The sequence below is a fragment of the Gavialis gangeticus genome, unplaced genomic scaffold (assembly GCF_001723915.1).
Source record: "Gavialis gangeticus isolate Ggan-Ray unplaced genomic scaffold, GavGan_comp1, whole genome shotgun sequence".
Taxonomy (NCBI): Eukaryota; Metazoa; Chordata; order Crocodylia; family Gavialidae; genus Gavialis; species Gavialis gangeticus.
This window is the reverse complement of record NW_017729020.1, coordinates 7,001,815-7,015,334: the sequence shown is the minus strand read 5'-3', so window position 1 is coordinate 7,015,334 and position 13,520 is coordinate 7,001,815. Positions and strand designations below refer to the sequence as shown.

Below are 13,520 nucleotides of genomic sequence, written 5' to 3'. Positions count from 1 at the left end.
AAATATATTCTTTTACCTTAAAAAATATTCCCCAGCAATCAGTAAGGTAGACTGGCAGGCAAAAGAGAGTTTCGCTTGCTGAAGTTTCAGAGGTTTGCCAGAATCTCAGCATCTGTTGCCTTATGTGCGGTTTGTTGCCTTCCTGTGCTGTTCTGTTTTCTAGGACCATGATCAAGCCAATACTAATGATTCTTTCATTGAGTTACGTGTATCTGATAAAACTTAACCTCAAATCATGTGCATTTAAATGATTGTTACATGCAAAAGAAAGTTATTTTGGTCATAACAGTTTCCTGTAATAGGAATAATTCATATTAAAACTGTAAGAACCTGGGATTAGTAATTACCATATTGTCCTGGGCTAGAGTTTAGAATTAGGTCGATTTCAAACATTCATTATGATTTTATATTTTTGTGAAAGTGCGCATATATCCTGTTTGTAGTATCAGTCTGGTAAGTGGAGGTGAAAGTGCCCTGTGTACTTCAGTTATACAAACCAAAGTGCCAAAACTAGTCAGCAACAGTAATGGGGGTTGGGAGAGGATGGAAAAGGGTCTGCCTTCAGATTTTTTCCCTCCTGTGGTAATTCATAGAATCATAAATAAGTGGGGCTGGAAGGGACCTCCAAAGGTCATCTAGCTCAGCCCCCTGCTCAAGGCAGGATCCATCCAAAAGAGGCTTCTGTCTCCTAATCATCCCATACAAATTCTTGTCTAACCTGTTCCTAAAACTACACAATCGACCCTGTCACACAAATGAAAGGTTGCTCAAAGACACCTGAGATCCATGGAAGGGGGCCATGCTACAGGGGCCCCTGTAGAAAAAAACTCCTATAGTCTGACCATGAGCTAAAATTCTTTCCTAACCTCTATTTGTGGCAATCAGCCTGATTCTGAGTAGGGGGGCAGCCTCCAGATTTTAGGCCTAGCAGGAGCATATGCACACTCCAGTCACAATCCCTGGGCTACAGCCAACAGCCAGTACTTCTGAAGAAAGCAATAAAGGAAAAAACAAACCCAGAGAACCTTGACATCCATAGCAAGAGGAGGGGGCACGTTTCCTTTAGGGGAATCACATAGTTTCAATAATAAGGGAGAAAGTTGGGGTAGTTCCCCACCCCACCATCCCAGTCAAGCTGAGCCTCTAACTTTTTTGTTTCTCACATGAAGGAGGAAAAACAGAGGAAGAAATTAAGTGCAAAGTTAGAGCTGGCAAAATTCCTGCAGGAGACCATTGCAGAGATGGCAAGAAGGAACAAAGCAGACACGGGAGAGGCCACCAAACAGTTCTCCTCCTATGTACAGCAGGTACAGAAGTGGGACAGTAGGTGAGACTGGGTGGACAGGGTGGCCATGTGGGCATATGCCAAAACCTTCTAAAGGCTCTGGTTTCTGGAGACTAGGGAGGCAGGCATTTGTATACAAAAAAGACTGCGGAGGATCTGCAAAGTAACCTTTTTAACTACAGTAGATCAACAGACCCAGTTTCTTTCCACCACTTCTCACATAAGAGGTATTAGTTTCTGTGCAGGTTGTAACATAGTGCAGTACTGTTGTTAAGCCTCTCTGTAAGTAAATTCTCCGGAAAGCTTATCTGCCGAGCCCAGGAACAGAGCTTGCACTTTGCTCAATTTGGGTTTCACTGGGTGGAGAGACTTTTTTAATTAAACACTAACTGGAGAGAGACTCTTGTTCCTGTCTAGCTGCAAGGAGGAGAGATGCAGCCATTGTGCCGCTGTTGGAACTTGTAGCAGAAGTACCTGAACTGTGCTGTCAGGCGTGAATACATGTGGAAGAGGTTACTGATTAACCTTCTCCCCACTGGTGGCTTACCAACTGGCAAGGCTGGCCATCCTTTTAAACCCAGCTCTCCAGATTATCCTTGTTTTTTCCTATCTTAATGGTAGTTGTAATGAGCAGAAAACCTTTCACAGAGTGAAGCTTTTACGCAGCCACTCAAAGCCCCTTCTGTGTTTTTGTTTTTTTTTCTCTTGACTGGTAACCATATCAGTTTAGAGGTGTCCAGCAAGAAAAAAACGTCACTATGAAATGTATTGGGAGGGAGTGTGGGGCCTGGATTTGGGACTCCTGGGTTCTCTATTCGGCTCTGTTGCTGGTTTCCACAGTCCGTTCTTATCTAATGCTTTTGCCCTGCACAGGTTCGTCATACTGGCCACCAGCCCAGTACCCAGGAGATCGTGCGCTTCTCCAAGCTTTTTGAGGATGAGCTGACCCTTGAGCATTTGGAACGGCCCCAGTTGGTAGCACTCTGCAAACTGCTTGAACTGCAGCCCCTTGGCACCAATAACCTACTCCGCTTCCAGCTTCTGATGCAGCTGAGGACTATAAAAGCAGATGATAAGGTAAGAGTCTAGAGTGAAATAGCACAGACACTAATCTCCTGATGAGCTCATTTCTGATTCCTTCCCTCTCTACATAGCAGCTTGCCAGTCTCTAGTGTGATAGGTGTGTCCCTGCCTATATGACAGAAGTGGGATGAGCGTAGTGTTGATAGAAGTGGGATTCTCCTAAAAAAGTTTTAGGGAAGCAGTGTGGCTCAATCCCCAGGGCCTTCTTGGACACAACCCCAAAAGTGTTTGTGGACCTGACTTAACGGAGGTACGCGAGTGAAGATGCTTCTGAGTGTTTGGGAGGATCGGGCTCAAAGTGTATTTATTTTAGCTGTATTTGGGTAGAGACAGTAGAGAATGGGCTACAGTGCATAACCTGAGGGCTGAAAAAAGACCATGCACTTATCCAAATATAAGCAATGTTCCTAAGCGTACAGCATTGTATTGGCAGCCCTGAAATCTCCTGGCTCTGCTCTGTTTCAAGGCTTCTGCTGGCAGCCCCAAAGCTGGCTAGAAGAGCTTGTGATTAGCTGCCCTTTGACAGCTGTTTGCGTAACACCAATTATGCAGTTCAGTGGAGTCCAGTTAGATTAGAAGGTGAACAGTGGGGCTGAACCAATATGCAGATAGCCACTGCTTGTTATAAGACCAGCAATAGGCAAAAGTTAGGATTGGCTTTGTGTTCTGCAGTTAAGCAACTTATGCTCTTGCCTGACATGCATTTAAAGAGCTGATTTTATGTGCTGAATTTCAGGGTGACCTTTCCTGTCTGTACTGCTGGGAATTGTTTGTTTGTTCTTGGCTCCCCTTGATCCAAGCCGGCACCTTCTTGGCCCCAGGTTCAGTAAGCAGACTGGGGGTTTGGCTTCCCCTAGCCTGAATGTGACTGTCCCCTTTCCTTTCAGATGATTGCCAAGGAAGGCGTTAATGGCCTAAGTGTATCTGAACTGCAGAGCGCATGTAGGGCCAGAGGAATGAGGTCGCTGGGTCTCTCAGAGGAGCAGCTCAAAGAACAACTCAGACAGGCAAGTAGTCACGTCTGCTACAGTCTTGGAGCATGGTTTTATTTGTCCAAGGCATTCACAAATTAATAACCCTAGCCGCAAGTGTGGGGAAGAGTGCTGCCAGACTGGCAGGCCCAGGACACATTGTAAACAAAGTGAAGTATTCATGCATTGGCATTAGCAGATTCAACAGAAAGTAACTTAAGATTCATGCATGCAGATTGAACGCATTCACATATCTCTCACACTGAGCATGTAGTTTGTAGCTACATGGAGGAACCCTGTTGGGGCAGTCTGCCTTTAAGTAAGTTGGCCTTGTGGATGGTGGGCCTCCCCCTGAGAACTTTTGCAGCTCCTATACCCATCCAAGCTGCTTTGTCTAAAGTTGAGAATGAGAACAAGAACTGTTCAAGTTATGATATGGTCCAGGCAAAAGAGGCACAGTGACTGATAAGCAAGAGATCCAGATTTGCCATGGAAAAACACAGGAAAAACTTGGATTTTCCAACAGCCCCTGTCTCTGCCAGTGCCGCTAACTCCTGACCCACAGCCCCTGGCACTGCTGGTGCCCCTCAATCCCAACTTGCAGCCCCTGACCCCTCCAGAGCCCCATACTCCAGACCTACTGCACCCACCAGCTCTGCTGGCACCCCTCACTCTTGACCCACAGCCCCACCAGCTCCACATAGCCCACCATCCCTGCCAGCTCTGCCAGTGCCCCTCACTCCCAAACCACAGTCCCTGGCTCCGGCGGTGCCCCTCACTCCTGACCCACAAACCCTAATCCCCACCAGCCCCACAGATGTCCCTCGCTCCTGACCTGCAGCCCCTCAGTCCCACCAGCCCTACAGGTGCCCCTCACTCCTAATCCACAGCACCCAGACCTGCCAGTGTTCCTCACTCCCAACCTGTAGCCCCCAGCCCCTGCCCCCCTGCTGGTTCCCTCTCCCCGACCAGCAGCCCTCGATCCCACAAGCCCCACCGGTGCCTCTCACTCCCGACCTGCAGCCCCAGGACCCACTGGTGCCCCTCACTCTCGACCTGCAGCCCCTGCTCCTGCTGGTGCCCCTCACTCCTGACCCGCAGCCCTCAGGCCCGCCAGCCCCGCTGGTGCCCCTCATTCCCAGCCCCTCATCCCTGCCAGTCCCGCCGGTGCCCCTCACTCGCAACTGGTATCCCTTAGCCTCACGGGTGCCTCTCACTCCTGACCGTCAGTCCCTAATCCCACCGGTGCCCTCTCCTGACCCACATCCCCTGGCCCCAACAGTGCCCCTCACTCCCAACCCACAGCCCTCAGCCTCACCAGCCCCACCAGTGCCTCTCACTTCTGACCCTGAGCCCCCAACCCCGCCAATGTCCCTCACTCTCAACCCACAATCTCCGGTCCTGCTGGTGCCCCTCATTCCTGACCTACAGCCCCTCAATTCCTGCCAGTCCTGTCAGTGCCTCTCATGCCCGACCCACAGCTCCTCATCCCCAGTAACACCGCCAGTGGCCCTCACTCCTGCCCAGAAGACATGGCCCTGCCCATGCCCCTGGCACCTGACCCACAACCCCTTGTCCCCGCCAGCCCCACTGGTGCCTCTTCACTCCGGACTCACAGCCCCTCCTCCCTGCCAACCCTGCCAGTGTCCCTCGCTCCCGACCCGCAGCCCCCGGCCCTGCCAGAGCCCCTCTGTCTTTACCTGCAGGCCCTAATCCCCATCAGCACTGCTGGTGCCCATCACTCCTGACCTGCAGCCCCTCAATTCCCACCAGCCCTGCCAGTGCCTCGCATTCCTGACCCACAACCTCCGACCCCGCCAGTGCCCCTCACTCCCGACCCCACAGCCCCTCTATTACCACCAGCCCTGCTGGTGCCCCTCACTTCTGACCTGCAAACCCTCAATTTCCTCCAGCCCCACCAATGCCTTTCACTTCCGACCCGCAGCCCCTCATCCCCGCTGGTGCCCCTTGCTCCCCATCAGCCCCTAGCTCTGACCCACAGCCCTCATCCCCACCAGTGCCCCTTACTCCCGACCCACAGCTTTAGGTCAGGAATGAGAAGCACTGCTGGGCACAGGGGAGCTGTAGATTGGGAGTGAGGGCCACTGCTGCATGCATGGGGGGAGCTATGGGTCAGGAGAGAGGGGCACCACTGCAAATAGGGGGCTGTGGGTCCAGAGTGAGGGGTACTGCTAGGAAAAGGGAGGCTGTGGGATGGGAGTGAGGGGCACTGCCGTGTTCAGGAGGGGGCTGCCAGTTGGGAGTGAGGGGCACTGCTGCGAATAGAGGGGGCTGCGGGTCAGGAGTGAGAGGCACCGTTGGGAATGGGGTTGTGGGTCGGGAGTGAGGAGCACCACTGGGACCAGGGGGGCTGCAGGTCAGGAATGAGAGGCACTGCTAGGTATAATGAGGGGCTGCGGGTTGGGAGTGACGGGCAACGCTGGGACCAGGAGGCTGTGGGTTGGGGGTGAGGGGCAGAATTCTTGGCCTGATGCTTTTGAGCTCCCAAGGTCTTGGGGTGATGCTGAGAGGCTGTGGTCGGGTAGGGAGCGATGACCCAGCTGGCGGTTAGTTAGATCCATGTTGGTGCCCGAGCACTGCAAGGCAGTGCAGTGATTTCAAAAAATAAAAATAAAAATGCTAAGAATAGTTAAAAATGGGGCAGTAGAGTTCTGGTTTCATCCCAGAGTGAGCAGCTGTAGCAGTGGTGAAAGTACAGATGGATGCAGCATGGGATTCATAGATGGTTAGGGGCTGGAAGGGACCTTGCAGATCATCGGGTCCAGCCCTCTCGCTCTAGGCAGGAAGACAGCTGGGGTCAAGTGACCCCAGTGAGGTGACTGTCCAATCTCCTCTTGAAAACCTCCAGGGTAGGTGACTACACCACCTCTGGAGGGAGTTTATTCTACAGCCTGGACACTGTGATTGGGAAGGAGTTTTTCCTGGTATTAATCCTGAAGCGGCCTTCCAGGAGTTCATATCCATTGGTCCCGATCTTCCCCAGGGATGCCCTAGTGAACAGCTGTTCAGCAAGCTTCTCTGATATAGTGGTAAACCACTACGAAGTCCCCTCTCAACCTTCTCTTCTTTAGGCTAAAAAGGCCCAGGTTCCTCTGCCTTCCCTCGTATGGCTTTCCTTGCAAGTTTCTGATCATACAGGTGGCTCTTTTCTGGACCCTCTTAAGTTTTTCCATGTCCTTATTGAAGTGCGGTGCCCAGAACTGGATGCAGTACTCCAGCTGCGGTCTCACCAGTGCTGAGTACAGCGGGAGTAGCACTTCCTTAGTTTTACACGAGATGCATTGGTTGATGTATGCCAGTGTGTTGTTTGCTGTGCTGGCCACCACATCGCACCAATGGCTTCTGTTCATGCGATGGTCGAACGCTACGCCTAGGTCCCTTTCACCCATGATGCAGGTCAGGCTGGCACCTCCGCGCTTGTATGTATGTTGAAGGTTATTTGCCCCCAGATGGAGCACCTTACATTTGGAAGTGTTAAATGTCATCTGGTTCTGGTCTGCCCAACTTTCGAGCCTGTCTCGGTCCGTCTATCAGCAACCAATCTTCTGGCATGGCCACACTGCCCCATAACTTGGTGTCATCCGTGAACTTGGCTAGCGAACTTTTCACTCCCCCATCGAAATCATTGATAAAGATGTTGATGCTTGGAGCAATTCCCAGACCTGTGTCACAAAATGCTGCGGGTGTACATGTAACACTGGTTTGGTGTGCTGTGAACCCTTCAGGAGTACCTTATTTTCTAAGTGCACTTTTTTTACCTGTTCCAGGCTGTTTTAAATTCATGACAGCCCTATTTGTCTGTTTGTTTGAAGTTTAAGTTGTGCTTAAACCAGGCTAAGTGTTGTGTGTGCCCGTGGCTTTAGGAGAGTTGGTGTTTCAACAGCTGGCATGTTCAAGTTTTTTGTAGTTCTTTAACCCAGTTGTAAATAACTGTCTCTCCCTCCTGCCCTCTTCCCTCCCTATCTTACACAGTGGCTGGATCTTCATCTAAAGGAGAACGTTCCCCCCTCCCTGCTCCTACTTTCTCGTGCCTTGTACTTGATCGACGTAAAGCCAAAGCCCATTCCAGTGCCACCGGTGGAGGTGAGTGGCCGAGTACCAGATTGCCTGAGAGCTGCTTTCTAGTGAACAAGCCAAAATTTATGCCCATCAGGTTCCTTGTGCTCACCACCAGGGAAGGGTTTAGATGCACACTGAGCACGTCCTGTGGTACAGTCACTGGACACCCTCTCTTGCCCCTTGTATTGACTGGCTGTGTCCCAGGAATGCATCTTTGCCACCCTGATGCCCCAGCTGTTCCAGCTAGTTCATTCCCAGCTGACTTTGGCAGAAATGGGAAGAGGGGTGGGTTGGCTTCTGTTGGCACCTGAATAGTTGTCGCCACTTAACTAAGCAACTTGTAAAGCATCTTACTTTTCTATGAGGCTTCCATCCCAAACACATGACTTGAATGAGTTGCTTCCTACTCGGAGCAGAGCAGTCACTGCAGAGCCTCTGCTGGAGATCCTGGCAGTTTGGTGTTCCCCCAGCAGCATGAGAGACTTGACCTGTGCTTTGAAAGGAGCTTGACAAATGAGGGTTTTGCTCTTTGTGCTGAGGGTGCCTGCATGGCACACAGGAAGCTCCAGAGAGGTGGGAAAGGGCCCAGTGGGCAGGAGGACTGAGCAGGCACAGCTTGCATTGAGCTGTTGGGTTGAAGGTGCTCAGGTCTCTCTTCCAAGGTGTCTACACAGCACTCAGTGCACTTGCACTGGGGTTCACCGGGCAAATCTGCCCTGTCGCCTCCCAGACAGGCAGGGAATTCCTTCTGTTGGCATCTCTTAGTAAGTGCCTAATAGCTCCTGAGAGAAGCAGGAGTGAATTGAGGTTGGAATTCAGCACCTTGGGCACACTGTAGCATCTGCTGAACTGCTTCAACTGCACGCGACAAACAGAGATTTCTGTTCCTTGCAGGCTCAGAGGAGTGAGGCTGCTGCAGGGAGCTCGGTCCTCCAAGAGGTCTTGGTGGATTCTGCGCCTGTGATGCAGGGATTGAAGGTTAGCAAGTGACTCTCCACAGGTGGTGATTGTGCTGTGCTCCTGGAGGAGCAAATGTATGCACCTTTCCCAGGCCTTAAGAAGGCAAGGGCTGTCCTGCAGCATTCCTAGCTGGCACGGCTGCCTGGTGCACAGGGCACAAGGTGAACAAGACCCCTGCATGCTGCTGGGAACAGTGCTGCAGAAAGGGCTAAATGCCCAAAGTTTGGTGAGTGACAGGTGCAAAGGTGCAAAAACCAGCAGCAACTGCAGGATGAACTTATGGGGAAAGTAGCTGTCCCAGTGGGCACTTGCTGTGGAACAGTCCCCTGAGAGAAGGGCTGAGTGTCCCACTGTATCAAAGGATAAACTGCAGAAAGGTACGGCAGGGAACAGCCATACAGCAGCAGCAGAAAGGTTTGGCCAGGGTCCCAGCAGGTCACCTCCACCCTCTGGGTGCTCTGTGAGTATTAAAATGCCTTTTATGCTTTTCTCAAAGGACGAAGAAATGATATTGCAGCCGTCAGAGAAGTTGCCTGTCCCTGAAGTATCAGTGAAGCCCCATCCAGGAGAGGTGAGCTGAGAGAGCTTGGGCCAGGCTTTGATTCATTATTTTGAAATGAGGATCAAAACTAAGCTGTGTTTTTGTAAGCCAGGCAAGGCTGCCCTTGCCTAGCTCTTCACTATCCACACATGCTCAGCTCTTTAGGTGCAGAAGTGTGGATTTCAGCCAGGGGCAAGGATTTCTTAGGGCAAGATGTTTTACTGGCCCAACTATGTCATTGGGATAACATCAGGTGGGCTTGGGTGCTGTCAGGTCTCCTAGTGATACAGTTGGTCCAGTAAAAGATATCACCCTAATAAATCCTGGCCTCACATAATTTCTGGACCATCAGAGCTACAGCTTCACTCTTACACTACCAATTTCAGTAAGCTTGTTTAGGGAAGTTGACACATTCCTTGTGGGGAGGAAAAATCACGTCCTTTACCCTGACTGAAGAAATGTGGTGGTCATGTTAACAAGTTGGTGTGTCAAGTACAAGCTATCTGCTACAGTGCCTGCACTCTGTGTTCAGTTGAGGATGTGTCAAGCTGTCAAAGGTGGCTTTGGAAACCTGAACATTTAGCCGATGTCAGTAAGTGCTGAGACTGGTGGTGTCTGAGTTACCGATAACCTGTACCTCTCTCTTCAATCTAGATGAAAATGGAAGCATCTCAGAGCAGCAAGGCCAGTGCCAATGGAGTCTGAGCCCCTGCTGAGCTGGACAGTGGCTTAGGACACAGAGATGGGAAAGCTCTACACCTCCATACCTTGACCAGAGTAACTGGATCAGCAGTTTCTCCACAGGTTCTTTCCATGCCAAGGCTTCAGCAGCCCCCAGGGGGGCTTTTGAATCTATTCCAGGTTGTTTTATTAGCAACTCGACTGCGCAAAGGACCCACCTGTCCCATGCCAGCCTTTCCTTGAATATTACCATCTCCCTACACTAATTTATGTTGTAAATATGTAAATACTGTCCCTTACGGCTGGAGCTGTCCCCTTCCCCCTGGCTCTGTGCAGATGGGACTTGTGCTCTTATATATTAATACGACAGCATTTTATTTTTTCCTCAGGGTCTGGCCAGCGACAGTGGGCAGGCTTGGTGCTTCCCTTCCCTCTTCCACATTGCAAAATCATGGGACTTGACGCTTGCTCCTGCTGCAGCAAGTCATGCAAACTTGAGCCCTCTCGGTAGTTGCCACTAAACCTGTGACCAGAATGTCACACACAACACTTGGGTTAAACCAGCTTGCTTGGTGGCCAGGCTTGCTCCAAGAAGGAAAGACTATCAGCATCGTTAGTGAAGTTACTGGAAAACTGCCAGGTCAGGCAGGTTTTGCTGTTATGTTCATGCAGTCCTAGCTATGGAGAGGAAAATCCTCATTGCATGTAATGTCTGTTGCCTGCCCGAGCTTGGCTGAACATGGCATCTGCCAGTGTCCTGGCCACCAGTTTGACAGGCTTGCCCATGTGGCTTCTCCATTGCAGCCTTGTGCCAAGCAGCAGAGGCCTGGGCTTTCGCAGGACTCTGTTCCCCATGATAAGCCTGACAGTGGACTTGCATCTTGAAACCCAGTCCGTCTGCTCAGCGCTCCCCAGTGATGAGGGATCTGCACCACACCTTGTTTTTTAAGCATTTCTTTGTGAGCTCCTGTGGTGACTCTTCCCAGCACCTGTAGAGGAAGATACTGAAAAGCTTTTTTAGAACTTATTCATTCACACCCACCCACCCCCAGTGCTACAGATGTTCAGAGCCTGCTTGTTTTTATGGACATATTGAACTGGATTATTTTTACTTACTGCAAAATGTCAAGATTGGCTCAGGTGCCAAGCAGAGTTGCTCCTTTCATGGCAGGCTGAGGCTTCAGACCACCTGCTGGCTGCAGCCGTGCTCAGCCATATCAGCACTCAAGCTCCCTACCTTGGGCTTGGGCAACCGTGTCCCCACTACTGTACTCCTGGTTAGTAACTCTGTGTCCCTGGACACTGCAAGCTCTGCCTTGCAAACACAAAAGTCATATAATGCTAAACAGTTGTGCTGTCTTGCTAGTGGTTATACTGGAGCAGTGCGATTGCAATAAACAGCAACGCTGCTCAAGTGTCCTTCTTGCCTCTTGTTCTTCAGGTGAGATTGTGCCTGGGGTCGGGGTTAGTTTGAAGTCACTGTCTGAAGTGCATGAATCCAAAGGCTTCTCCAGCTGGTGTGAAGTGGGTGATGGAGCTGAAGGGAACTTACTCTTACCACCTGCCTTGAATTCAGGAAAGGGAGGGCAGGGATGCATGTAACACTTACCCTGGTTTAAATGTAGTTTATAGGTTTCATAGAGTGTTAGGAGCTGGAAGGGACCTCGCAGATCATCAGGTCCAGCCTCTCCCTGCTCTAGGCAGGAAGATAACTGGGGTCAAGTGACCCCAGTGAGGGAACGGTCCAGTCTCCTCTTGAAAACCTCCAGGGTAGGTGACTGCACCACCTCTGGAGGGAGTTTATTCCACAGTCTGGACACCCTGATTTCCGACCCACAGCCCCTTAATTCCTGCCAGCCCCGTCAGTGTCCCTCATGCCTGACCCACAACCTCCAACCCCGCCAGTGTTCCTCACTCCCAACCCCACAGCCCCTCAATTCCCGCCAGCCTCGCCAGTGCCTCTCACTCCTGACCTGCAGCTCCTCATCCCCACTGGTGCCCCTCACTCCCCATCAGCCCTGCTGGTGCCGCTGGCTCCCAACCTGCAGCCCCTCAATTCCCCCCAGCCCCGCCAGTGCCCAGCATTCCCAACCCACAGCCCCTCATTCCCACCAGCCCCACCTGTGCCTCTCACCCCCGAGCCCCAGCCCTGCCAGTGCCCCTCACTTCCAACCCACAGTTCTGGGTCAGGAGTGAGAGGCACTACTGGGACCAGGGGGGTGCGGGTTGGAAGTGAGGGCCACTGCTGCATACATGAGGGGAGCTACAGGTCAGGAGTGAGGGGCACCATTGCAAATAGAGGGGGCTGCTGGTCGAGAGTGAGGGGTACTGCTGGGAAAAGGACTGCAGGGAGGGAGGGAGGGGCACCTCTGGATCCAGGAGGGGGCTGCCAGTTGGGAGTGAGGGACACTGCTGTGAATAGAGGGCACCATTACAACAGGGGCTGCGAGTCAGGGGTGAGGGGGACTGCTGTGCATGTGTGTGGGGGGCTGGGTCAGGAGTGAGGTGAACCACTGAGTACAAGTCGGGCTGCAGGTTGGCAGTGAGGGGCACTGCTTACAACAGGAGGGGCTGCGGGTCAGGAATGAGAGGCACTGCTAGGTATAATGAGGGGCTGCGGGTTGGGAGTGAGAGGCAACGCTGGGACCAGGAGGCTGTGGGTTGGGGGTGAGGGGCAGAATTCTTGGCCTGATGCTTTTGGGCTCCTGAGGTCTCGGGGTGATGCTGAGGCGCTGTGGTCAGGTACGGAGCAATGACCCAGCTGGTGGTTAGATGTTGGTGCTCGAGTAGTGCAAGGCAGTGCAGTGATTTCAAAACAAAACATGCCAAGAATAGTTGAAAAGAGGGCAATAGAGTTCTGGTTTCATCCCAGAGTGAGGAGCTGTAGCAGTGGTGAGAGGACAGATGGATGCAGTGTGGGATTCATAGGTTGTTGGGGGCTGGAAGGGATCTGGCAGGTCATTGGGTCCAGCCCCCCCACTCTAGGCAGGAAGACATCTGAGGTCAAGTGACCCCCGCAAGGTGACTGTCCAGTCTCCTCTTGAAAACCGCTAGGGTAGGTGGAGGAAATTTATTTCACAGTCTGGACACCCTGACTGCGAAGGAGTTTTTCCTGGTATTAAGCCTGAAGTGGCCCCGTTGCTCCTGGTCTTCCCCAGGGCTGCCCTAGTGAACAGCTGGTCACCGAGCTCCTGATGCACTCCTGTGATATAGTGGTGAGCCGCTACCAAGTCCCCTCTCAACCTTCTCTTTAGGCTAAAGAGGCCCAGGTCCCTCAGCCTTTCCTCATATGGCTTGCCTTGCAAGTCCCTGATCATACACATGGCTCTTTTCTGGACCCTCTCAAGTTTTTCTACGTCCTTATTGAGGTGCGGTGCCCAGAACTGGACGCAGTTCTCCAGCTGCGGTCTCACCAGGGCGGAGTACAGCGGAAGTATCACTTCCTTAGTTTTACACAAGATGCATCGGCTGATGCATGCCAGCGTACAGTGGCCAGCAGGGCAGACAACATCGCACTGTCGGCTTATGTTCACGCGATGGTCAGTCGTTACCCCTAGGTCCCTTTCAGCCATGGGACAGGTCGGGCTGTCACCTCCAAGCCTGTGTGTGAGTTGAGGGTTATTTGCCTCCAGGTGGAGCACCTTACACTTGGAAGTGTTAAACTTCATCTGGTTCCAGTCTGCTCAACTCTTGAGCCTGTCCAGGTCTGCCTGTATCGGCAACTGATCTTCTGGCATGGCCACACTGCCCCATAACTTGGTGTTATCCGCAAACTTGGCCAGCGAACTTTTCACTCCCCCGTCCAAATCATTGATAAAAATGTTGAAAAGCACCGGTCTGAGCATGGACCCCTGAGGGCCGCCACTGGCCGCTTCGCGCCAAGACGACACGGATCCGTTCATGAGAAGTCTCTGGGTCC

General features: G+C 52.0%; 1 protein-coding gene across 1 annotated transcript in view; it reads left to right on the top strand.

The window, feature by feature from the left end:
* Positions 1 to 11,020, top strand: part of LETM2 (leucine zipper and EF-hand containing transmembrane protein 2) — a 32,406-nt gene extending 21,386 nt beyond the window's left edge. Inside the window, exons 4-10 of the mRNA XM_019514449.1 lie at positions 1,170 to 1,307; positions 2,159 to 2,362; positions 3,256 to 3,375; positions 7,333 to 7,443; positions 8,314 to 8,397; positions 8,876 to 8,950; positions 9,575 to 11,020. Coding sequence (XP_019369994.1) covers positions 1,170 to 1,307; positions 2,159 to 2,362; positions 3,256 to 3,375; positions 7,333 to 7,443; positions 8,314 to 8,397; positions 8,876 to 8,950; positions 9,575 to 9,625 — 783 coding nt within the window. The 3' untranslated portion in view covers positions 9,626 to 11,020. The remainder of the gene's footprint in view (positions 1 to 1,169; positions 1,308 to 2,158; positions 2,363 to 3,255; positions 3,376 to 7,332; positions 7,444 to 8,313; positions 8,398 to 8,875; positions 8,951 to 9,574) is intronic.
* The last annotated feature ends 2,500 nt before the right edge of the window (positions 11,021 to 13,520 follow it).